Source organism: Vidua chalybeata, chromosome 10 (assembly GCF_026979565.1).
Source record: "Vidua chalybeata isolate OUT-0048 chromosome 10, bVidCha1 merged haplotype, whole genome shotgun sequence".
NCBI lineage: Eukaryota > Metazoa > Chordata > Aves > Passeriformes > Viduidae > Vidua > Vidua chalybeata.
The window spans coordinates 25,208,603-25,235,878 of record NC_071539.1 but is presented as its reverse complement, the minus strand read 5'-3'; the positions used below and the strand labels follow the sequence as shown (position 1 = coordinate 25,235,878).

Below are 27,276 nucleotides of genomic sequence, written 5' to 3'. Positions count from 1 at the left end.
CTGAAAATAAACATCCAGTGCGTTTTATAACCTCCCTATGTGCTACTGCATTTGAGATAAGGGCAACCCCACAGAAGCACGTGGGATTTCCAAGGTAAGAGAGCTCATTATGATGTGAGACAGAGTAAAGAGTAACATGTCCCCCAAGAGCTGACCTACAATTCATCTCTAGTAAGTACTTTTTGTTTCTATCCTCAACACTTGCATCATGCCACTGACTTGCCTTTGTTTAACTGAATGTGTCTGAAGCCTGACTCTCCTCAGCTATCCCATGTTCATCTTTTCCCAAGCTTGAGGATGTAAATCAGCACTGAACAGAAACAAGCAGAACAACAACCAACCAACCAACCAAAAATTGCTGTGCAAACAGAAATGTTACAGTTGTTGAAGGCTGTGAAGAACCAGCCTTTTATTCTCCTTCTCTTTCCTGTCGTTCATGGTCCCATCTGTTGGTTAAACCCCACAATGCCTCCCCTTCAAAGCATCTTGTTTCCTCATCTGCATGGATTTCAGTCAAAAAGCAGACAGATAAAAATGCCACACCAAACAAATTCACCAGTTCTGGTGTCACCTCTTGCAGAGAGCTTTCAGCTAAGTAAAGTTTAAATTAACTTTCTGAGAGGGCACAAAAGCCAGACCTCATGTAATTACATACTCATCTCTCCCTTGGGCTCAATATTTATTTATTTTAGGATGTCTAACAGCTCTCTTGGGCTTGCTCTACAGCTCTGGAAAAATGATTACTTAGTCCCTGAACCTACAAACTGCATTCTGTGTAAATTTTACATCCAGAGCTATGCTGGGTGATTAAAAAAGGCAGAGTTTATCAAACTTTCTGAAAGCTTGATTTGCTTCATGGCTCACCTGTCTTCATAAAACCTGCTGCAGGCTGAAACAATGGGTAAAATTTCACAATCAGCACTTGAGTAAGAAAGAGAAGGTGTTTGCAACCACTTAACTTTATTGATTTTTATTTCTATCTTGTTTTCCTTCACAATAATTGGCAAGGGTTTTCTGGTTGTTGGTTTGTTTTTTTTTTTAACCCACCTTATGAGGTTATTAATAAAAGTTCACAGCCCACTGTACTTTAAATCTTTTTTTAGCTCTCAAGGGGGACACAATCCATAGTATGAGATGGAGAGGATCCTTCTGGCCTTAAAAGTCTATTAGCTCTTGCATTGATACTTCAATTCATACACCAGTCATTCCCCTGCAACACCCAACACTTGACTCCTGTGGGCTTTAGGGCTTCCCCCATTATCAGAAGGATTTTCCAAGCTGTGGATTTTGTACCATTAGAGGTCCATGTGCAAAAGCAGATGTTTTCCCACCAAGATGCTGCCCTGGAGGTCCATTAGAAACACATTATAGTGAATATATGAATGCATGGAAACACACAGCTTTGTGTTTGTTCATTTTAAAAAAATGGTATTTCATAACACGCTGGCTCAACAGCTGGAACAAGCTTGAGGACTGAGCTCCTCTGAAGGGGATATCCCGTTAAGATACATGACAAATTGAGCATTTGTGTTGATACAAGATCTGCTTTTCTCACGCTCGAGGAAAATGTGGGGTATTATCTCTTTGTCTGGAGTCTGAGGCTAACTGAACTGAGGATTATGTGAGGCTGACAAGGACCTTTGTCCCCCTCCTTTCTCTACAGGCTGCACATGCAGCTTTTACCAGCCTTCCCAACACTTCACTGCAGACAGAGCAGCAAACCTTGTACAAAGCCACCTTTCCTGGAGAAGCAGAGTCACATAATTTGCTTTTCATTCAGGCAGGGGGTCTCCAGAAGGCTTCAGACCACAGCTTTAATGTGTGCCTGCTCCATACAATGTCAGTGGGAAATACAAGCATTTACCTGCAGGCTTCCCTTCCAACCTGCCAGCCTGACTCCCCTCCTGTCCTCACACCAACCATGCCAAGGCACCAGAGACACAACCAGATTCTGATCATCTTGCCAGTGAAAAGTCATTTTATCTATTCATGGTCTGCACTAAGGACTAAAAAAATAAACTTCATGCTAAACCATGAAAGAGCTGGTTCTCAATTAATATGAATTGACACCCCCATAACCATATGATGTCTGTTTTTTAACATTGTGGTATGTTAGTTTATAGCTCAGGTTTTATCCATTCAGGCTCTTTACTGCACCCCTAACATTCTGGCCCCTCTGGCCCAGTCAGCCTCTCCTGGATCACCAGCCTGGGAACAGCTGGATTCACTCAGCAAACTTTTGCTCTCTGGTGTAGGGTGACATGGCCAGCAAGAACCATGCTGCCAGCCTCAGAAAAACAACTTTTAAAGCAAGCCTAAAGCTGCAGTGGAGGAGGAGAAGAAGAAAAAGAGAAATCACATTTTTGTCTATCTCAAAAATTTAGTTTCATTTTGTTCTTAGCCTGGCTGAACCAATCACTGTTCCCTGACCATCCTGTGTCACTCTTAAAATACAGTAAAGAGTGAAACCATATTAATGAAAATCAAGGAAAACAGGAAATGTAATTCTGAATACTGAGTTCTCAAAGCAACCTTGAGCAAATCATTCTACTTCATAGCAACTTGATTTCCCCAACCACAAAACAGAAGAGCAAATGCTGTGCTGTTACTTTATTTGAGCGGCTGTTCTGAAGTCTCTTAGGATATGCTTCACAGATGGAGAAGTTGATGAGGATATATATATATATATATATATATATATATATATGCATATATGAAACATTCATATGCTCCAGCATGCTGAGCTTCCAACATGGCAAAGCAGCAATGGCAATGAGAAAGTGGAAAATATCATTTTAACTCATGATGGCAGCTTTCAGAAGTATAACAGCATGAGTTCCTTCCACAGGTGGAATTGCCTGGGTAAGTGATGTGGGATCTCATTTTACCAGCTATGAACAGTTCATCCTTCTAGCTGGTCACTAGCAACACACTTTTCTATGTTTTAGAACCTGGACAAACAGGAGAAAATAAATAACTTATCAAGGGAAAAGACTGCAGATATTTTTTATGACCTGTGGGAACAGAGGTCCTAACAAGTCTGCAAAACATTGCATAAATGTCTCCAGATAAAATTGTTAGCTCTGGATGGTGCCCATCTCCTAAATGCTTAATTGTGAAATTATTTCCCAGAAGACTTTGTTTGTGTTTTGCTAAACCATTAAAGACAGGCAGTCCAGATCCATGCAAAACCCCCAGCAAGGAAATACTTAAAATATGGGAATGTTTTAGGCCAGCCAGAGAATTGGGACTCCTAACAGAAATCAGCAAGTTCAGACTTAAAAATGAAGAGGGCAATACTTCAGGACTGCTTTATAATACAGACATAAAAGAAATGATAACTATTTAAAATACTTCATAAAAGTACTGGAACTAAGCATCTCCTAGCGCAGAGCCCTGACAAATCACCCAGCCACCTACATGCATTTATGGTTGTGGTTGTCCAGGGATCACTTAGAACTAAATTAGCAACGGAAGTCATTACACAAGGAATAATACCAAGAAACTGGAGTCTCAAAAGCAGAAAGTGAATGAAGAAATTCAAATTGCAGGCAATGGGGCAAAATGACAGTGTACCAGACAGACTATTTCCTCAGTGAAAGAAATGTGAATTATAAAAAAGTCAGGCAGTCAGCATGTGTCAGAAGTGCCCTGAGGAGCCTATCCTTATTTCTCCCTTTTGGCTGCAGAAGGCCATTTAAGTGAGAAGGCACATGATGAGGCTCCTTAAAAGCCATGAACTCGGACTCCTCCGAGCCTGAGGATTGCTTCTGCCAGGTGTAATTGCACTGCCCTGGCCCCGTCAGGCTGTGGGCAGCCAGCACCCACCACACAGGAAGCTGAGTTGCTCTGCAACAAATTTATCTCTGAAAGGGAATGAAATTCAAGGAGAGTTAAAATTGAAGCAGAGTGCAGAAATCACACTGCTATTTCCTGTGCACTGATTGACAAAATGGGACCTGATATTTGAGATGGGCAGACCTCTTCATCTCATTACTCTGTGACACGATGAGAGAATTTGTGCAGGAAATCATGTGCTGTATTTCTCCATCCTAGTGAAGTACAGAAAAGGTGCTTGAAACTCCCAACATGTTCTTCATTCCACAGCCCTGAAGAGAAAGTCCAAAAAGGCCGTTAAACTCTTCGATACCTGAAGCCATAGACCCCTTAAGGTATGGAGAGCATCCTGAGGCAAATGATCACAACATTCTCACCCTTGTCCTTTTCTCTTCCTCTAACACCTGCACTTGGACTGCCAAGCCACACAGACGTTTGCTCTGATGGGTTATCCCCTGTCTTCAGCTCTCCTCCTCCCCTCATGGATGTCTGGCTCTGGAGATGCACCATGAAAATGGCACCAAGCCCAACTTCAACCCAAATTTCAGCCTGCTGCCCCTAGAGTGGGGTAGGTGTGTGCTGTAGAGCCAGGTAATGCAGCAAGGAAATGCAGTACTATCAGCATCACTGATGTGGCTCTCCCAAGACAAGGGAAATTCCTGCAGATGGCTCTAGTCCATCCAGGAGAGGAGCAGCTACACAGCTGCCAAGTGCTACAAACCACAAGGGCTGATCAAATGGGGGCCATACTGGTAGACAAATAAGGGGCCATACTGGTAGACATGTGCACCAAATTGGGAAAACTTTTTTTTCCCCGTGTCACTGAGCAGGGCAGAGGAAATTCACTCTGGATACACACACACACCCAAACCACAGACAGCTTGCTCTGGGGGAGCTCAGTCCTAATCACAACCAGGTCTCTGCTGCTGGAAGCCCCTGATCTGTGGTTTTTAGCCTCTCACAGCACAGACTCAAAGGCACAGGCTGCCTCTTCTCCATTCAACAAGGCAGGGTGGTTTGTGAAGAGCAGCTTTCATTTGGTCAAGATTTTACACTCCTTCCCTTTCTGGCTGAGAGGAGAATGGATTGAGAGCAGTCCTGAGGAGAGGACTTGGGGCTGTCAGTGGATGAGAAAGAGACCAGCCAGTGGGCTGCAAGGTGAATGGACTCTGGTATCTGTTGGACTCGACCTGCAAAAGCACTTGCTCCCAGGCCAGTGGTTTAGCTTTAAGAGAAGCTTTAATGGAAGCAGTTCAGTCAACACAGGTGGCTTTGAAAATCCTACTCTTAAAATCCTTTGTGTGTCGGCAGCTGCTCCTTGGCCAGCTGAAAAGCCCTGAGGCTTCAGCCAAGCTGCTTTCCCCCTTTTGTTGTGAGCACTGAGGCTCCTGGCTGGCCTGAGGATGTGTGTAACAGCAGCACGAGGACTGAGGTTGTGCTCTGCTCCGGGAAGTCAGAACCCCCTGGCTGCATCTCTGCTGCAGAGATTTCCAGCCCCAGAGCCACTAGTGCATGTCCTTTCCTCATGACTAAGCTCAATAAACCTCAGCACCCCGACCCCTGTGTGTGACAAGTCAGATTTTCACCTTGTCAATCCTGAAGAAAGGTCTTTACAGACTGTCCCTGCACACCACGGGCAGCCCTCGTGGGGCCTTATCAAATGCTGCTGAAAGGAGAGGAGCCCAGACAGATGGCTGCTTTGGAAAGCCCTGTAAACCTGTGATCTGGACATGCAGGAAGCAGCTCCAATTTGTCTTGACTTCTGTTTCCTTTGCAAGAGGCTGGTGTTTACATAAACAAAGTGAAAGCAGAGGCTGCAGTGGTGACAGACAAGCCACGAGAGCTTCAGCAGAGGTTAGATGTAGGACAGGTTGCATCCCAGCAGCATTTTGTAAAAGGTACTGTTGTTAACTCTCAGGCTGGACAAGGTAGAGAGCTCTCCTTCATGAATTATAGATAAGCCCTCCAATGCACCAAGTGCCAGATACCCTGATGCTCAGCTAAATGCAAGGGAGGAGGGAGAAAAACCATGCAAACACCTCATTTCTCAATCTGGTGTGAGTTTATAATGAAAAACTTTCAGAGGCGAAGGGACACACTTCCAAAAGTACCCCCATAAGGCTGCAGACAAGCAGTTAGATCTTCAAAGAGAGATCTAACCCTCTAATTCAGGCATATAATGAAGTGGACAGATTAAAACAAAACAAAGCAAAACCCATGCTGAGAGAACAGCAGCTGCCCATGTCCACCAGCAGTTGAGAAGGACAGCTGAGAGAGAAACGTGGGCCATAGGGGAGGGCTCCAGCCCTGCAGCCTCACCCAGCAATGCTGCTGGGACAGCCCCTTCCTCCTGCAGGTGCTCTGCAAAACCTGGCCAAGGAACCAAGCAGGGAGAAGGCAGAGCATGCAAACCACCACAAAATGTTATCTCCATCAGGGCATGACACAGGCCTTACAAAGCATCCCCCAACTGGTAAAAAAGATAAAGGGTTCTGTGGGATTTGGTAACTCGAATGCTTGCATTACTGCAAACAAACACTTGTATCTTTTGCAGATGTCTGAAGAACTGTCAGGCAGCTGTGCAAAAGGAAGATGAGGAAATTGCCCATGAGAAAATGGTTATTTTAGACCAAAAAGGAAAGAGCAAAAGAGCTTGGCAGATCTTCTGAGGGCAAAGTTACAACCCCCCACCTTACTGAAAGTCTGGATCTGGAAAACTCAATCTGATAGGGTTAAAAGACACTGTTTTGGCCTGTCAGAGCCCTGAACCAGCCAAGTTCAGCCCAGCTGCTGCTGTTCACAGCTACAGTGGCACCTCTGAGCAGTGAACCAGAGAAGCACAGCTTTCCCAGCACATCAGGGACCTCTGAGCAACACCAGGCAACTGTGCACCAAGAAAAAAAACATATTTATTTGGGAATAGTTACAGATAGGAAAAATACTATTTTTCAATATAAATTATGACAGTGTTGTAAGAGGCAAAAGTAAGGCATTTTTAAATAGTTTCACCTTATTAGCAGAAGGTGATGGTGGCTTCCTTCTTTTGTGTGTCCCACTACCATGTCAGAGTTGGCTGCAGAAATGAGAAAAGATTCTTAAGGAAGTATCCAGGTTTTCTCCTAGCAGTTTTAACAGCTGGTTTCCTTTTGCCAGTGCTGTTTTTGGCCCTTTCGTGCTCCACTCCAAGATGTTTCTACCAGCTCTCATTGCTAGGACCTGGCAGCCATGGCCACTTCTGAGGGACAGAAGTCTGCAAACAGATGGCAATTTTACTGAGGTTCACTGAGCCCAGGAACTCCTCAATTCTCCTGCTCTCACCTGACTCCCACAGGACCAAGGCTCCACTGCAGGTGGCCTGTCCTGACAGGTTTCCTGGGTGGATTACAGTGAGGAGCCAAAGGCTGGAGCAGGTGGAAGCACCAGGAGATGCCCAGGGATGCCCCTGGTGTGCAGGATCAGGGGCTGCCAGCACACACCTCCCTCCAGGGTGGAATTACTTGCAAGAAAACAGCAGCAGCACCATTATTGCACAAGACAAGTGATAAAACATCACTCAGTTGGTACCAACTGAGCCTTCTGCCTCATGGGGTGGCAGGGATGGGCTGTTCAGAGAACCCTAAAGTTGCTCTCTCATGGAGAACATCAGAAAGTTCTTTACAGTTCCTCTTCTACCACACACTGGGACCCCAGTGATGCTTTTGCTCTGCTTGACTTCTTCTTAATACTGGCTTTTGCAGCACCCCACGTACCTGAGGACACAGGGAGATGTTTCACCAGAGCTCAGTGCATGAGGCTGCACGAGGTATTATTAGAGGACTGAAGCCATGACCCAGCTGTCCTCTCCAACTCCATACTCCCCATGCCAGGCCAATATTCCTTCCTGCTGAAGAAGGAATGAACTTAGGTAACTCAATTATCAACAAAGGCTCAATTAAATTAGTATTGAAAATAGAAGATCAGGACAGGCAAGACCACATGGACAGTGAGTTTCTTGGTATATTAAACTCACCAGGATATCCCATTGCTCTGCCTTTTTCCAGGTGAATTTTCCAAAACAGTTTTTTGAGCCTCCACAATCCTGTTTCTTTACCATGCAGCTGTTTCTTTACCATGCTTTCTTGCTGCCCCAAAACTAAAGTCTGCCCTATACACATGCCTGAAAAGAAGAGATAGGCCCTGAGTATCTGTCACTTGAGAGGGTAGCTTAGATTGTTTTTAATAGTTTGTGGTGCTCATAAATGGTTTTAAACTGACAGAGGAAAGTGATAAAAGAGTAAGATCTGTGTTTCTGAGCTCACATCAAAGAAGAGCTTTAAAGAACCAGTAAAAAGGCTGTCAAAAAAAGGAAGGCTTTACCTAGCAGCCTAACAAAAAAAGCTTTTAAAAACAGAGAAATAGTGTCCCAAAACAAATGAACCAGCGAGGGAAAATGTTAGTTGAGAAGTAAATATTTAACAGGGCCCAATACCTGCTTGTTTTTCTCCTGCTAAGAGAAAAACAAAAAAGCCGAAAAAAAGCCCTGATCACCAGAGAGGTGGTTTTTGCTGCAGAAAGAAAGGATGGCCATAGGATTTGGAAGTACTTACAGTTCTTTTCTGCACTACTGACTACGTTAGAGTCATCAGCCTGAGCTTGGCTCTCTGTTACACTGCACAGAGCCTCCCGATTATTCACTCCCTGACACGAATTTCTCTTACAAGGCTTCTTTAAACTTCCCTTTGTACCCCCAGCTTTTTAACTGCCATCACGAGCCTTCAAGGTTTAGCGCTGGGAGACAAAGCAGCAGCCTCCTGATGCAAAGATTAATGGCACTCCACAAAGAAGTGCAGACACATTAATTATCCCCAGGTCTTTCATTCTCCCAGAGCCTGCTGCCCAGAGCAGTGTGAGACAGGTACACACACACACACCCCCACACACCCCCATCCCCCGGAGATGTCTAGGGATGAAGGGCAGCAACCAGCAGCTTCTCCTTGTGGGTGCTTGTTGGAACCCTGGTTGCTGAGAATTTTGGACTTTCTGTGCTGACAGGCACTGACCCCCAAGAGAACACTGCATTTGACCTGAGGCCTTGGAGAAGCTTCCAAAACTGAATGATAGCACTGGGATTGTGGGTGTGGAGTTTGAAATATCACACGGTGGAAAACTCAGAGTTTAAGGGTTTAGAATACAGTAATATCTATAAAGCAAGATGGAGGCTTTAGGGCAGAGGCTGCTCCTTCTTCTTCACCTTCTTCTCCATAGGTTCGGGTGGTTTTGTGTAATTGGGTAGAAAAGTCCCCATTGAGGGCATGGGTGGTTCATTATTGGGTTAAAAATAAAAATAATTTAGGTGTCATTTCTTAATTGGGCAGTTTATCCTTAAAAGGCCTTGTAGAGAGAGAGATACAACTCAATTTTTAGTTTGTTAGAGTGAAGTGATGTAGAACTCAGGGTTTGTGAGACTGTGACATAGATAAGAACTAATAAACATCCGAGTCCAAACAAGAAATTCCATCTCACACATTTAGTCCTGACCCTGGCAGAAAAGAAGCAAAGACTCCACAGGTGCTTCCCTCTGGATCCATGCTGCAGGGAGTGGCAGCAGCTCTCCCAGCTTCTGCTCCATGCTGAGCAATCCCAGAGCAGATGGTGCTCGGAGCTTATACCTGGGGCAGTGCTCAGCAATCTCAGAAATGCTGTGTTCTGATGTGGACTTCCCCTGAACTGTCTTTGCCATTCCCTAAGCTCAGCCTCATGGATTAGTAGCTCCTCAGTCACTTGGCTCAAAGGGAGTCCATCATCCAATTCCAGTAAGCACTACTCAGCCGGGATGCAAAAAGAGGTTTTGGCAGCACCCACTGCTGCTGCCAGCCAGGATTTTTAGGTCCCCAAGTCATTTCCAGCAGCTCAATTTCCCTTCTCAAGAGGCACCACTACAGCTACTTGATATACTCTTACTCCAGGCAGCCCTTATAGAAAAGAAGATGCAATCACTTCCCCAAATCTTCAACTGTCTTTTGAATGCAACTCCTCCTTGGTATTAGGCTTATTAATAAAAGCCATTTTACAGATTCATCCAAGTGAAGAACATCCATGCAAGTTCAAGGGCTTTGCTAGTTTAAAAGAGAAAAAAGTGCTTTTTTATATAGTGGGAGATGACCTTACAGAGCTTGCTGCCGTGGGACTTTGTGGGGCAGACCTTATCCAGCAGGTTTAAAAAGAGATTAGGCAATATTCATGGACAAAAGGTCTGTGAAGGACTGGGCAGAGATGTACCCCTGATATCCCCTCTGGAGAAGCTGAGGGTGTTTGGGAGTACAAAGTGACAGACTTCAGAAAGGTGGCACAGCCACACTTGGTTCCTAAATGTGTCCTCTGCTAGCACTGTCAGACACAGCTTGCAGGTTGAGTCAGACAACCTGCCTTACCTTCCTGCAGGGCACCCAAGCCCCTCACACACCACTCCTAGGCCCCGCTGTCAGAGCAAGAACCAGCTGCCTGTGGAGGCTAACCAGACACCACATACGGTACCTGAAGAGCTCAGAAGCTCTGGAGGCCTGCTTCTGCACCATCATCAGGCAAAATACACAGTCCAAAGCACAGGGTGGAGGACACTGCAGAGGAAACCTGACTTAGAGTTGTCATCACCTTGCCCAAGTTTCTTTTGCACACATCAAAATCCAAAGCCTTGCCTCAGCTGGGTGGGTCAGGCCAGCAGCGAGTCCAGGGAATCTGGGTGTACGGACCAGGGCCACATGAGCAACTCCACATGCAGTGGGGGAGGAAAACAAATCACCCAATTCATGCCAATTTTTATGCCAACTTGATGTGTTGCATGTGTGATTACTGCAGAAACCAACCTGGGTAATTACAGCCATCTGCACCCATTACTACCATTTGTATGTGTATTCATAGAAACTGCACATTAGTCAGGCGTGCTATTGCACAAACATATTAACCAGCTAATTAATTAAAAGAACAGACCTTCTCTGCTTAGGAGGAGCCCATCACCCACTAATCACAAGAATATATCTTCTCCATCTGTTAGATCCCTTGCTCCCTCCCCAGCGTCACCAGGGAAGATGCAGCTGGCCTGCAATCTCCAGAAGGCTGTGCTGGGGTGGTGAGCATTCTGTTCAAGTTACTTCCTTTGTGCAGCAAGGCTCCAAGACCATGGCTGCTCGTGGAAACATGACCATGGCACTCCCACAGTACTTTTGGATTACCTCAGGTGACCTCTGGATTAGACACCGTTTGCCAAGCACAGGGGGCTCCTCGCATGCCCCTAACAGAGCAGCACTCTGGCAGTCCCAGTGGACATCCCATAAACCCCTCCTGCCAAGCTGGGCCCTCTTCTGGCTCCTGTTTCTACAGCAAACTCCCAGAGCAACAGCAGATTATAAATATACAGGGGATGGCTGTGCCCCAGTGCTTCCCTGACGTATGGTTCTATCTTCAGTCAGAAACTCTGGATTTAAATTTAGGGATGGAGCAGGAGGTTAGGTTTCAAAGTTCCAAGATATATCCCCTGGGAGGAAGCAATTAGGACAGATTTTTGTCCCTGGGGTACAGCCTTAAAGCAGATGGGAGCAGGGAGTCAGTTCTGTCAAGTAAACCACTTTTGTAGAGCCCTGAGGGCTGTGCCCAACTTCTCAGCTCTTTGAAGACCTGCTGGAGCTCCAGCCCCCTGAACCAGCTGCTGCTACACCAGCCCTGACAGGGCAGTCACAACTCCTGCTGAACACCCAGACTTTGGGAAGAAAAATATGGCTCTGATGCCTCAGGTTTTAGCTTTTATATTTTTCAGATTCTGTGCTGCTCTAGTGTGCACTTCTGAGCTTCATATCAGGGGATGGTGAGCTCTCTTCACAGAGCAGGGAGACAAAACAATTCCTTCTCTAGCTGGGGACCAAGGGACAAATGATCCAAATCTCAGGCCCAAGAGCACAAACAACGTGGGCTGAAGAGAAAAAAACAATCAGGATGGGACTGCATGGGCTAAAGCTGGAATTGGACAATGAACTCCAATGTGCAAATGGAGCAGAACTTGTAAAAGTGAGAGCCCCCATGAGCGGTCGTGCATTTTGGGACCATTTTGGTTCATCTTGGGTGCAGCCCTGGCTGGGCTCTTGTGCTGCCCAAGGTGGATCCATGGAGGCATTTTAATAAATCCCTGCTTTATTCTTTAGCTCTGTCCAGCCTCTGCTTCAGGTCAGCCTTCTCAAGGCATCAGCTCCAGCTACTGCCTTACAGTAACTCCTTCTATTACAGCAAAGGGCAGCAGTATCTGCTTCAGGTTGTATCAGTGCCTCCATCAGCTCCCCATCCCTTCCAAAACAAGTGTTTGTGTGAAGGGGCAATAAGCTACAGGCCCAACAGCTTTGGCCATTTTTCATTTGTATGAAAAAAGGAACAAGTAAGTTTCAAATCATTGTGACATATTTGTGAAAACAGCCAAACCCCTCCTTCCTGCACACATGAAATGCAGTGCTGAAGAAGTTACTACAATCCAATAAAGCGTAAAATGCTTTCATCATTTGACAATATAAATGCTTACCCTAGTTATAGACAAGTTCAAGATAACTCAACAGTAGACTTAACCTTGGTTTTTCTAAAGCTAGAGAAAATTTTCTATCTTTATAAATTAAAAAAAAAAAAAAAATCCATTGCTCCCAGATGTGGGAGACTGTTTGCAGCTGATGGTGCTCCATCAAGTGGGACCTGTGCAAATACTGCACTTGAAGCTGATTGAGTTGAGCTGGAGAGTTGTTGACCAGGCTGTCAGATCACTTTCACACTTGTCAGGAAGCCTTCTGTATCTCCTGCCCAACCTTCTCATTCTACAGCTCCAGAGACATCCTAAGCTCCACAAAACCAGCAAAATACCAGGGTGCAGCTCCTCTGAACTGCTGCAAAGGATCCAGGGCAGGACCACGGGCTGAAGCAAGGGATCACAACACACTTGGATCATTTCTAGATGATTCTGCTGCAGGACCACATCACCACCACTGTACATGTTCAACACACAGGCATGTTCCTCACACTCTTCTCCAAACACAGACTTTTTACTGCTCTGCAAAGCACCAAATTATGTGGACTGGATCCATTATTTGGTCCAGTGCCTTCTGACTAAGGAAAAAGGCCTTCAAAGAAACTGCATTTAAATGTGGTCTGAGCAATGCTGTCTTCCCCCCGCCCCCGCCTCCTGCAGGAGGCACAGAGCCAGGGCAAGCCTGTTGGGAGTGGCTGCACCCTTGGGTGCTCCCACCCTGCAGGAACTGCTTCCCAGGCAGTTCTCCTCGTGCCATCTGACCACCTCGGCCGTGCTGAATCCAAAAGTCATCCAAACAAAACCTGTCATCCCAGGTCCCTCAATCATCCCAGAAGCAGCAAATATGCTGAGTTAAGTGCAAGGTAAGCAGTATTTTTATTTGGTTAATTAGAATTGCTCACCAATTGAAAACAAAGGAGTGATTTACTGCAGAACTGGTACAGGTAGTTGTTGCATAAGTACATTCCTGCATATTTGGCTACATTAGGAATATTTTTTAATTAACAGTTTCTCCTTGGCTAAAGCAAACCATAAAAAATAAAGAAAGAGAAGTTTCACACAAAGATACTGCTGAATCCCTCAACTGCCAGCTCCTTTTCTTTCTGCAGGGAGGATTTTAAATTAAAAGCAGATTGCCTTCATTAGCGTTACCAGAAGCCATGTAGCTGCCAAAGCTGACAGAAACACAACTGTGATTTGCAAATTTGGCAAGTGCCATTTTCTCTTTCTGCAAATGTGAGTAATGTCATTTGTATTAAAGGGCTTTTGTGGGGAACACTGCAAAAAACAACTCCTTCCCCAGGAAAGGAAAAATATCTCCAGAGTAGCAATTTAGTCATCTGGGACTCTCAAGTTTTGTCTCCTGTTAACTGTGCAAGAAAGTTCATTGCATTAAATGTGTGTGGGAAATGGTCAGACATTGTGAATGTTACAAACTGTCTTCTCCCGATGACTGAACAGAATACAGCAGCAAGCCCAAAATAAACATTTCAACAGTGATCTTTGACATAAAGCCATACTCAAGCGTTCCATGACATGTTGCCAAACCCTCAGAAGCCATTCAGCATGGATCTCACCAAAATCCCTATTTTCTTTACTTCATTTTAGCTGATGATAGGAGAGCTACATTTCTACCAGGGCAGCTGTTGCTTGCAGGCTTAATGCTCTGCTCCAGAGACCCAGCCTTGGCGATGAGGGGAGAGCCCTGGTAGTATTTTTACTCAGATTGCTGTGTGAATAGCTGTGAATGGCTGCAGAGCAGAGGGGGGATGCGTGAAGGGACCCCACATGCCCTGCTCCCCTCCCTGGTGCAGTCTCCCCCAGATCCTGCTGTCCAGCCTCAGGAGGAACACATAAGAGCCGTAACTGAGGTGTTAAAACCCACACCGGTGTATTTCAGTTTGTGTTAGATGTGTGCTGGTTTTGGGGCTGAACTGAGCTGCTGATGTGGCAGCAAAGCCACAGGGGTGACCCTGAGCCCTGTGTGCTCCCTGGGGTTGGGAACAGACCCCTCAGCACCAGCAGTGCCTTCCCGTGCGCTGCTGGCACAGCCTGCAGCCATGGCCAATGCCGGCTGCGTGGGGCTCACAGAACACGATCAAAATTACAGGAGGAAGAAACAAGAGAAATGGGCAATGCCCTAAAAGAACCCAGATGCTCAGTGGCATGGCACTAGAGACCACAGAACCCCCGAGTGAATGAAGGATTTATTCCCCCAGCTGTAGCCAAAGTGGGAAGGTCTGAACACAGTGCTAAACTCTGCAGGAAGCAGTCCGACACAGTATTACCACAGTCACAAATGTAAAGTCTGTCTGCAGTAATTAGGATTGTACTACATATGATTTATTAGACACTGTATTTTAATCAAGACTAAAATAGCTGCCTACATTGTAGCTACCAGTTTCTTAACTGTCTAAAAATAAAGCGACAAATGTAACGCAGTGCCAGACACGGAACCAAGCGAAATCACGTTAACCTACATGGAGCCCTGCAAATGCAATCTGTGTGTTGCTGGTAACCTTCAATCCAGCCTGGAGTTAAACACCCAGTGACTCTGCAATTTTGGTTTGTATCTTCAAAAGAACCAGAGAAGCCAGTTCTGTCTCTGTAGTCCAACTCTGTTTCACCACACAGTGAATGGAGTTCATTATCCATTGAACTAAACACGAAGTAATGAGTTAACAATAATTAAACTGAAAGAAACACAGATTAAAGGAATTTATTATTCCCTGATCTGCCAAGCAAATTGTTTAGATACCTGCAATCAATGAGTAATGATGAAACAGAATAAAACCCCAACAAACCAAAGAGCCAACAACAGGCTTGTAAAAATCTGTTCAGGAAGGCCCATGTATCTTCGTTAGGCTGAACAAAACAGCATTTTAATCAACAAAACCCTCCTGTCTCTATGCATCATGAGATCAGGGGCAGAATGTGGCCCAAAATGATGCCGTTACTGTTTATTATTCATGTATCACAGAGCTGATGAAGATTTATGGTCCTATTGTGCAAAGTACCGTATAGCAAAAATCAGAGAAATAGTGAGAATCTGTACTCCAAGACTTTGTAATTCAAAGACAAATTACAAAAACAAGGTATTGTAATTTAAAGACAGTAATGAACAGATGGGGATTGGAGATACAGACAGATTAAGCAAATTGCCCAAGGTCATGCCAGACATATGTGGCAGAGCAGAAAATTTAACTGATCTCTGGAGTACCAGCACAGGGTTTTACTCATGTAGGAAATGCTGTTGCTCCTCTTTGATTTCACTAGATGACATATTTCTTAATCTAATAAATAAATTGAAAATTTGCAAATGTTACATGGCAGAGTATACTGGAAGTATTTTCTTTCATCCCTCCCTCCTCAGAAGACCATCATTTAACAGAAGTCCTCTGCCTACACCTGATCTGGCACAATTACAACATTTGCATAGAATCACAGAATAATTGAAGCCTACAGGTCTTCTGCAGCTATCTAGTCCAACCCCTCCTTCAAAGCAGGACAAACTAGAGCAGATGCTCCAGGGCCTGGCCCACATGAACTCTGAGTATCTTCAAGGATGGACATGGAAATCACAACACTTCTCTGGACTCCTGTGCCTGTGTTTGAACTCAAGCCTGTGTTTTTAAACTCAGGTTTAAAAAGTCTTTCCATGTATGAAATGAGAATTTCCCCAGTTCCAGCTGTGTCTACCACCTCCTATCCTGCTGCCATGCACCAAGTCCAGCTTGTCTTCTCTGCTCCCACACACTGAGTAGTTGCAGGCAGCAATGGGATCTCCTCTAGCCCTCTTTCTTCTGGACTTCACTTGCTGAACCTGCCCAGCACTCAGAGCTGCCCCTTGGGCACACTCCAGCCCCCACCAGCAGCTCAGTGGTTGTGCCAGAGCAGCTCCACTGCAGCCATACCTTTCCTGGGCAGGTACCCTGAAATAGGCATCGTGCTCAGAGGCAGCCCCAAAGCCACCAAACACAAGACTGTAGGGCACTTCACACCATTTTTTAAACAAAGGAGGCAAATACCTAATTTTCTTTTATCAGTTATTGTATTTTTGTGCATTCTACACTACACAAACTCTGCAGCCTCCGGTTTACAGCACAACACAGGAACATTATTTTTGCACATCACTTGCGGATGTTTGCTGTTCCAAGGGTCTCAGCATATGCAGGCACACCGAGCTCCCAGAGCAACCTCTGCTCCCATAAAGATCCCTGCAAAGGGACATTCCACAAGTCTTTTTCTGTAGCTGGCAAAAAGGATAGCCAGGTCAGCAAGAGTGATGTAAAGTGCTCAAAATATATCAGTGACGGCAGGATAACACAAGACACCATGCTGCTGGACACACATACATCAGCAGATACATTCAGGAATTTCAGTCCTAAAACCTGTCACACAGTGTTTTGCTAACAGTGAAAAATATTTAATTTACGACTGTGACAGGAGATGTCTTCAGTGCAACACAAACAGTAGCAGCAGTGTTACTAATTAAACCAAAACTCAAGCTCCCAGACAGCTGATCCAGGATAGTGGGAGAAGTGATACTGCATTTCAACACAGTGCCTTTCTCCTCTGGTTTACATGTAAAATGTGCCCCCTCTCAAAAGGTGCTTGCTCTCTGTTTATTTTAAGAATAAAGTCACAGCTTATGCTTTGCTTATTTATATTTGCTGTCACCTGTGAAGATTTACCAATAAAACTTTCATTTTAATTAGTTCTGCAGAACTGCTATCAACATTTGGATTAGGTTTTCCCTGAATGCACTGCCCTAAGGAGCAGCACGGTCAGTCCACTCAGCCATCCTGATACAAAAGGCTTGGTACAGGGACATTTGGGCCTTCAGTGATCCCACAGCTGAACAGTGCAGGGCATGTGGATATGGCAAAACAAGCTGTCCCCTGTGCTGCTGTCCAGGTGGCATCAACCAGCTGGGTGGCAGAGGCAAACTCAGGATGCCAATGGCACTTTTATTCCAACTGTGAAAGCAGGGCAATGGAGTCCCAGCTTTGGGATGAGCCATTCCTCCATCTATGGATACATTTAAGGGCACACCAAGCAAAGGTACATGCTACATCAAAACCCAGGGATCACATCGTGCTCCAAAGATGTGCCTGCATGGGAGGTGTGTCTGTGGGCACTGGGCACACGTCCAGGTAACACTCACCCCTCACGAGCTCAGCATGCAGCCACCACGCGCCTGCAAAGTTTGTGTTTGGGGCACAGAACAGAGCTGCCACGAGTCACAGAGTTGTTTAGGTTGGAAAGGATCTCTAAGATCATTGAGCCCAGCGGTTAACCCAGCACTGCCAAGCCCACCACTTGCAAAAGGCAAACTGGAACACTCCTCTGACCTCCCCAGGCTCTTCCCAAGGTCTCCTCCACGCCGATCAAGACACAAGCAGCTGGGACACTGCCACACCCGAGTGCCATCGGACAGGATGGGGCACAGGCCAGGGGAGCCTGCAGCTGAGTCCAAGGGATCCCTACCTGTGGGTTCCCACTATTGTGCAGCCCTTCCTCAAATTCACAGCAGATGAGTCCCTTAGCTACACTTTGGCCTCGAGAACCTCTCTAATAAAAATACCAGCCTCCTCCTCCTCCCTCATCATGGAATCCTCTCTGAGACCTCCTGCAAATGCAACGGGGGAGAGACAGAGAGGGGCTCTTTTGCAGGGGTTGTTTGGTATTCTGTCACAAAGCCAAACAGATGTTTGGAAAAATCTAAACTGGTTCTACAACTGTTTTAAACTCGTGCAGCTGTGCACAGCGAGCAACTGCATCGGGGGAGAAGACCAGTGCTCTCACATCTAGGGACTAGAGTTTAATAAACCAAACTTCCCATGGGTTACTCAAACTCCCTCATTCCAATTTAGTGTTTATGGCAGAGGAAACTGCTGAAACAAGAAAAGTGAAGTGGCTTTTCCAGCTCCATGGTGAAAATTTGCATCCAGACGGGGACTAGGACTAGACCTCCCTGGTGCCAGACACAGGCAGTGATTGCAGCACCCGATTTGCTCCACGCAGCTTATCCAGGAGGAATGGAGCAGACTTTGGGATAGCAGCCCTCACACAAACTGCTGTGCTTGGCACTTGCTGCAGGATCAATTACACAATGAAATCCCTGCAAACCTCAGTGCAACAACATGAAGCGAGAGCAGAAGAGACTGAAGTAGCCTTTTTATGTCAGTATTTTTAAAAATGTAAAACTAATGCTAATTTCTGACAGTGCTGTTATTACGATTTATTTATGAATGAAAATTACATCTATGAATTTCTAAAATACTCGTATTTTAGAAATATGCCCATCCAACTGAATTATACAGGATAGTTTTACAGTGCTATAAAATACTAATTTTTTTCAAGCCAAAACTATTTGTCATAGAGTATTTGCATTTTAGTAATATAAAAGATTGACTGTCTACATAAGTACTACCATGTTTTTCCCCAAAACCACAGCAAAACTTGTGTTATTGTTTTCTTCTCTTTTTTATACTTCAGAAGAATGCATGGCAATTGAAAAACTGGTTTTACTCATGTTGCTAGCACAGGAGCCTGTAACAGCTGGGTAATTCTGCATCTCTGATTCACGCTGCACTATACAGAAAGGCACATAAAATCAAATTAGTTTTATAATTTCTATACAGGCAACACAGTTGTGATGAGTGTATTTTTTAAAACTCAGAAGCAAGAGCATTGAGAAAAACTGTCACAGTGCTCTGCTTATTTGAACTTTTCTTTCTTAAAGTTTTCCATATCTGAAGAATTCCAAGTCAAACAGGAACACATTACCGGGCAGAAGTGAATGACCAAGCTCACAGCCCTGTCACGTTCAGACAAGAATTTTAAGTGTCTGCAGTCTAAAGCTTCATTATTTTTTGTAGAACAATCTGGCAATGGAGGTAACCCGATTCCCTGGGAATCAAATGTTACTTAAAGACAGGTTTCACCTGTCAGGGATAAAACATATTCTGAGCAACAGTGTCAGGGTATACAGACATCAGAGGAGAGGGCAGTCTGTCCTTCACAGCTAACTGAGAATGGAGGAAATTTTCTGCTTTCATTTGAGTTTTGAATTTGATCTATTTTTTGTAACTTTGAGGGGAAATTTTCTAACATAATGGCAGCTACAGCAGTGTTGTACAAACTACAAAACAGGGTGGAATAACCTTCAGGCAACTGCTATGAGGGTTCCTGCAAGCTTTAGGATCTGCCCTCCCTGTGTCTCTCCCCATGGGGCAGAGTTACCCTTACAGCCATCAGCAAGACACAGACAGCAAAACAAAAGTGTCACTTTTCCCCAGGTAAATTTAAAGGTGAAGAGATTGTTATGGACTTGCTCCAGGCCACCACCCATACAGGTGGTGTCTGCCCCACCAGCTGCCCACTCAACCTCTCCTTCCTTCTCACAGCTGTGCCTGGGAGTCAATATTTGGAGGAAAACTGAAAAGGAAAGCCCAACTCTTGCTTAACTTAGAGAGATAAAAAGGAATTATTTAGGATTTTCAGAAAGACTCAATCTATGCAGCAGTTCAGGAGGGGCAGATGAAAGCTGAGGGGAAGACCTGACTTTCCTGCCACCCAACCAGAAGCAGCACATCCAGCCCTGTTCTGAACTAACACTCGACTGAGCAGAGGAAAAGCCAAGAGGGTGACTCTAGGTTTGCTCCGTGCCCTTTGCAGGGCAGGACATTGCAGGGACAGGAGAGGCCCCTCTGCTGTACCCAGGGCAGGCAGAGCCCAGCCCTGCTGCTGTGGAGCTGGACCGGCATCCATCAGGGACACCCCACCACGGCAAGCAGGACAGGACACCTCGCTGAAGGCAACTCTCCGCAGGGGCTTTTTTAGGGCTTCCCTGAGCAGGAGCAACACGAGCACTCACCACCTAGGGAGCTGCTTGGGGAAAAGCAGCACTCCTGTCTGGAGGCAACACCTGCCCTGTCACAGAAGCTGGGCAGAGCCAGCAGAGCCAGCTGTGTGCCAGAGCAGCCCGCTGTTTTGACAGTATCCCCTTCCTGGGGCTACCTGCCTGCTGCTTGTACACAGCAGCATCCCATGGGGCAAAGAAAGAAACCCAATATACAGAAACATGTAGCATTCAGCAGGGCAGCAAACAGAAATTAAAGCTGCTTTCCCCAAGGAAGCCTGTGGATTTCCACAGAATTGAGATGTCTATTTCCCCGGTCCTCCCCTGAAATTCTCAGTTGAACACTGGAAGCAAATACAAAATTTCTCCTTGTGCCAGTGACACCTGTCAGTCACTCCCCCAACCACCCTGCTCCTCACATCCACAGCCCCACAAGACAAGGGGAGGAACACACGAGCTGCTGCCACGAGAGCAGAACTGCAGCACTGGTCCAGCCACACAGTGCCAGCAGGGCCAGGATATTGCTCACACCAACAGCTCTCTGAGGCTGGAGCTATCCTTTCAGCCTGCCTTCCCTGCCATACTGTGCCTAATGCAATTTGATGCTGCAATAAAAATAGATGATCCTCAACCCCCCTCCCCAGCCCAGTGGGCACTGTGCTCAGCTGCTGCTCATGGGCAGGTGCTCCAGGGCCTCTGATTTCTGTTTTCAGTTGTTGTTGTGACCTACAAGGGAAAACTTCTGGCTTTAAATACACATTTTTGATAACAAAGTTACCGGCTCCCACCCTGCCTTTGGCTAAGTCAAAGCACAGTTAATAATTGAAATCACCCAGAGGAATACATCTATCTAGTTCCCTCCACATGAGACGATGGTACTGAAAGCAACAGAACATCAAACCAACTGTTTTACAATCGCTGCCAAAAACCACACGTCTCTATCACGGCCATCCGAAGAACCCAGACACTGACTGACATGTGTTCTTAAATAAAACGGGACACTTGCAGAGCAGGGACAGGGAAAGGAGAGCTGAGGTGAGCTCTGCAGCTTCACAGAGTGGTGCTGGTGGGTGTCTCCAGCTATACATCCATGCAAATTCCCTGGAAAAAGAAATAGCAGGCTTTTGCTTCACCAACAAAAGAAGCTGTTGAAATAGGGGTTTTTTTTCAGACACAGCTGATAAGGATAATTACGTGGTGGAGAGCTTAGTCATCCATCTCACGGCGACAGAAAAGCAGATTCTCTTAAAAATAACGCCAGCAGCACGGCGCTCTCCGGATGCCGGAGGCTCCCCGGGCCGGGAGCGCCGCTAGAGGGCAGCGCTTTATCCGCGCATCCCGATCCCGGCCCGCAGCGCTCCGGCCGCGCGGCTCCGGGCACCGCTGCCGCCTCCCCGGCATCCCCACCAAAACACCTGCCAGACGGAGGAGAACGTACAATTCCCTGCGTTTTGCCTCGTCAGAAACAGCAGGCTGCGAAGGCCGTTCTGATCTGCCCCGAAGGAATTCAGCTCATTAACAGGGTGCTGTTGCACCTGGGAGTCCTCTGTGGAGCTGATCTTGAGAAATCCCTCTGCCCTGAGGAAATACAACCCAAATGGAATGACCACCCCAAAAAGCACTGGAGTGCCCCTTTTAGTCACGGGTACAGATCTTTCTTTGGGAAGGGAGGAGCCCCAGATTTTATGTATCACACCACAGATGTAGGCTTGTCCCACTTTGGAAGTGCCAGCAGCTGAAATACCCTCCAAGATGGGGTTCCATTACCCCCCCCCCCAAGAGCCTGATCAAGTCCCAGCTGGTTGCCAGACCTGTTCTCTACTTAGATAACACTTCTCTAAAGGGCTCAAACACATACACTTGACAATGTTTTCATCATAAAACCTAATTATACAGCCTAAAATGACTAAAAGGTTAAAACAATTGCTCTGATTCCTTTCAGCTGGGGAGCCAGGAAAGGATCTGTTTGAGATGTGTGACTGGATGGGCAGCCTGGCAAAGTCCAGTTGGCTTTTTTCTGCACCCTCCTCTTCTCTGGCTGCCCTGCACCCACTGCCCACATCAACAAGATCAACCTAACAGCAAGCTCAGACAATTAGTCTGAGGAATAAACAAACCAAAGCAGAAGTTCAAACCAAACAGAGAACAAGGGCCAAGCACATTCACATTAAATCCCAACCCTTGGGTATTCTCCAGTCCGTGAGGGAACTACCTGTGCTCGAGACACTGGGGAGCAGTCACCGATCCAACATCAGTAACCCTAAGACACTCCCACAAGTCAGAGGAAGCTGGATATCCCCCTCAAAGGGCAGTATTTTGTGGTGGTGTAGGCTCACTCTATCACAAGCCACACTGTGAGCCTGAGGTAACCAGTCCCTAGCAGAGGCACTAAGAAGCACCCCTAGAGCAGGGTATCCTCCCCTTTATCACCAGACCAGGGGACCCGCAGTGGGATCCTGGTGTCTGGGCAGCAGGAACGTGAGACAGTAGGAACAGTTGCTACCTCCAGAAAACTCGAGAGGAAACAGAAACACTGGAAGCTCTCAAACTGGTTTAGGGAAACCAGTATTTTGTAGCAATCAGAGAAAGGGGGTGTGGGTCATCCAAAAGGAGAGTGGAAACACTCTCCAACACGCAGGAAAGCTGTGATCCAGTTAGTAATACCTCTCATGGGAGCAAGTGGTGTAACTTTCCCAAACTCAAGGAGTAGGGGGCTTTTCCCCCAGCATTAGAAACATTCTGGTAAGCAGATCTTCACCCAAAACTCTGGATGCACAGCTGTCTGTCAGGATTGCTAACACGAGCAGACACTGCTTTCATGTTTGGGAATTTTGCCATTGACTTCAAAGTACTGAGATATAACACCTTGTGTAGTCCCTAAACACACTTAATAATAGCACCTGACACATTTAAAGTGCTTAGACATGTTAAAGGCATTGTACAACATTAGCAAAAAACCAGGAAACCCTGTCTAGGTGGTTCATGAGAAATCTGGTAAACCAAGAGTCTATCCCTGCATCAGATGCTTATCTATTAGCCAGCTAATAACCGTGTGACTCTTCTCCAGCTGATCCATGCAGCCACAAGCAGGGACTACCTTCTGGTGAGCTGTGGAGACACTAGGTTATTCATAATCCTCTTAAATCATAACTAAGAATACAGATTAGAAGGTGTAAAGTGTGCAGTAAGTGCTCTAAACCCAACACAAACACAGCCAATCTCAGTCTGAGTCAGAGCCTGCATGCTGGGAGCTCGCTGAACTACTTCTGCAGGGCAGCTCTGGGGGTGCAGTGTAGGGTTTGGCTCCTGGGGCTGGGCTGCTGTGACACCAACACACACCAAGCAGTGCCTGAAGCCAGGTCCAGGCAGACAGGAGTAAGGTCAGCTGAGCATGGCAGCACCAATTTGGAGACAAGGCCATAGGGCTAAGAAATTAATGTTCCCCTTTGCTTCAGGGCAAGCAATGGAGGGAAGAAACAGCGAGGTCTCCTTGGAGTGGGACAATGGAAAGGGCTTTTGTCTTTAGACAGCTCAGAAATTAAACAAAAACATGGTTAATGGGGTAGCTCTTAAAACATGGAGAAGGCCACCGTCAGGAAACTTCAGCATAGGTCCAACTGGAGACAACATTGAACCCACTTCATTAACACCCCTTAACTTATCCAAAAATTGCCCAATCACAGAATCACCAAAGTTGGAAGCCTTCAATATCATCTCACCCAGCACCACCATAATAACCCCTTGTCCACACCTCCGAGTGACTCCACCAGCTCAGCCTAATGCACGGCTACTCTTTCTGTGAACACTTCTTTCTAATATCAGATCTGAACTTGCCCTGGTACAACCTAAAACCCTTTCCTCTCCTTTCACTTGAGACATGGCAGAAGACACCTGCCCCTCCTCAGCTGTGTGCCCAGGGATGCATTCACAGGTGTCAGTGGTGTCACCTGACAAGGCTCCATGCAGGTGACAACCCCCATGGTCAGCTAGCTGAACCACTGCCACTGAAACCAGCCTAAAGCAACGAGTAAATGTGGAATTATAAACTGCATGATCCTGTACTTGGTACGTGTGGGGATACTGCAAGGAGACTCTTGAGACACCTCTTCTCGGAGACAAGCAAAACTGGCACCAACCTTTGCACTAACCTGCACAGCTGCTAAAAAACATAGACGGTACACAACACTGTGCTTTGTCAGGACGTTTCTAAGGTTATATCTATGCTCACTGAAGTTTTAACTGCACTGGGCAAGTAATACACTGACACAAAAACGTGTTTCTGAATGTGCATCAGTCAGGAGGTAATTACCAATGAAAATCATCTAGTCTGGCAACTGTCTTAAACACCAGGCTAATGGTAGCAGCAGCAGGTTTATGTGTGGGACCTTCTTCCTCCAAGCACTTCTTCATATTACTTTCCATGCAGTATTCTTCAAGTTTTCATGGCATTTATGTACAGAGTTTCCCTGTCTACAGTAACAGCCAGAGACGCCCAGTTTGATACTCCAATTTTAACCACTGTGGCTTGTGACCGCCAGTGTGTATGCTCGTACCAACACACAGCAGGAAACAGAACTCCTGCATCCTGGAAATCTGTGTCCTGACACTCCTGGAACCTCACCAATTTGCAGGTACAAGATGTTTTACTGGCTGCTGACCTGCGATACGTGATCCTTCTAACCGCAGCTGCTGCCCCGTAGTACTATCCCTGTGTGCAGTGCTGCAGCCACCTCCACCAGTGTTTGTAAACATTCAGCCTTCCAAGAACTTCCCACTTGAAACAGGACACCTAATGTATTCACATCTGCAATAATTAGATGCAAACTCATAAAAAGCCGCTTTCTTGCTCAACTGAAGTGCTATTCCATTAATAGTGATGTTCAAATGGTTCTGAAACTCCCCACTGTTTAACTTTGAGGACTGCTCGTTTTACTTTGGAGATTTACTCTCAGTTGTAACTTGACAAAGAAGGTATTAATTTATTCGCATTTATGAGGCATGTATATGGTTCAGCCTTCTCCGTTCATTGGTCAGACAACAAATTGGTTTCTCTGAAAAATTACCTGATGAAATATTCAACATAAGGCATTGTGTAGCTTAGATGTGCAGTACAAACTGCAGTTTTACTGGGGTGTCCCTGTGGGTTGGCTCTGGCACGTATGCCTGCATGTTTTATGCTTTGTCTGAAGGAGGAAGCTCCCACAAGTGAGGAGAAGGCTCTTGGATATGAGTCACAAGTTGGTGTATCAAAACTTTGACGAGAATTTAAAAAAAGCCTACAATGCATCAGCATATTTTCCCCAAGCCTTCAAAGAAAAAAAATATAAAACCAAACCAAACCCAACACAAACCAGACCTTGAATATTCCTTGCTATTTCAGTTGTTTCTACAAAGAGGAGGAAATCAACCAAGATGTATCCAAAGCCAGAATGCAAGCAAGAGGACACACTCTAATGTAGGTTGCACAGGTTTCCTCTGCACTTCACGTTTGACGCGGTCATTTTACTCCTACTTCATTTTTAGTAAGTGGCAAATACCATTTACACGTTTGCTTCCCATCCAGAAGAAGATTTAAATAAATCAATTCCTCTCTCACAACCTTGTGGCATTTTCCAGCTCCGACACCAAACCCCACTACACTCTGATTATTCTGATTTCTGAATCAAAACCCTGAAACCCGTTTCAGTTGTACTCAGAACAGAAGCAACGAGACAATGAGAAAAAAGAAATAACCACCACTGAACACTTGGTGCGACCACCCCCCCTCCCCGCACAGTTCCGTTCGCATCGCCACTGCCGGGGAGAGACCCTTTGCAGCCATGGCAGGGCTGCCAGCGGTGCTGAGAGGGGCGAGGGGAGCCCGGCTCTCGGGGAAACCTCTCCGGTCCGACTTCTCGCCGCCCACGACCCGAGACAAACTCCAGCGTGGGGCGGCGAGCGCTCCCCCGCCCCGCGGCTCCCGAGCCGTGCCCGGGCATCTCCCGGCTAGCAGCGGCCCCGGGGCTGCCCCGGCCCGGGCACCGCGCCCTCGGCCCCTCGCGGGACTCACCGGAGATCTCGGCCTGGGGCACGCCGCTGAGGCTGAAGCCCTTGGCTCCATACAGCTGCCGGACCTCCGCGCAGCTCCTCGCCTTGCTGCCGCTGTCACCGCGAGACGGGGCGGAGGCGACACACAGCAGCCAAAATCCCCACGGGAAGACACGCATCCTTCTCCGCTGGCCCCGCCACCTGCCGTGCGAAGGGCAAAGCCAAGGTCCCGCGGCGCGGGGGCGGCCGGGGGGGCGCGGGGTGCGGCCCCCTCCGAGGGCAGCCCCGGCGGGACGGGCGGGCGAGGGCGGCGGGCGGGCGAGCCCCGGCTGCCCGCGGCGTGCGGGGAAGGCGCCGGCGAGTTCAGTCTCGGACGCCGCCGCGGCTCGGCCGAGGGGGGCAGAGATCCAAGTTCGGCCGCGCCGCTTCAAAGCCCCGGAGCGAGAGCGCGCTGAGGGCTTTTGTTCTTAGCGCCGCTGCATCCCCGGGCAGTCCCGCCGCGATGCTGCCGGCTGCGGCGCCGCCGGGCCGGGCGGAGCGCGGCGGGGCGGGGCGCGGGGCGGGCTGCGGGGCTGCTCCCGCGGCGGGGCCGGGCCGGGCCGGGCCGGGCTGGGCTGGGCTGGGCCGGCACCGCTCCACCTGCGCGCCGAGCGGCGGCGGGGCGGCTCCGGGCGGGCAGGGCTTCCCCCGCCGGACGTGGCATCACGCGGCCCGCGCCAATCCCGCGCGGGGCGCGGCCCCCGCCCCGCCCCGCGCCCCCGCCGCGGGCGCTGCGCGGCGCCCGGAGCCGCCGGAGCGCGGCCGGAGCGTCTCCGGGCGCCGCAGCCCCGGGCGGGCAGGGCGCACACAGCGCTCCGGGGGCCGCCCGCCGTCCTTCGGCAAGGACAGCGCGCAGCGAGCCTTTCTTTGTCTGCGGCGTGGCCCCGGTGCTTAACCCGAGGAGCCGGAGTTCCCCCAGTGGGGCGGGAAAACGGCCGCGCAGAAGACTTAAATCATTCCACACTTAGACCGG

The 27,276-nt window shown here is 47.4% G+C and overlaps 1 protein-coding gene across 1 annotated transcript in view; it reads right to left on the bottom strand.

Annotated features, from left to right (window-relative positions):
- GPC1 (glypican 1) overlaps positions 1 to 26,743 on the bottom strand; it is a 198,399-nt gene extending 171,656 nt beyond the window's left edge. The window contains exon 1 of the mRNA XM_053951899.1: positions 26,287 to 26,743. Within this exon, the coding sequence (XP_053807874.1) occupies positions 26,287 to 26,443 (157 nt within the window). The 5' untranslated portion in view covers positions 26,444 to 26,743. The remainder of the gene's footprint in view (positions 1 to 26,286) is intronic.
- Positions 26,744 to 27,276: the final 533 nt, after the last annotated feature.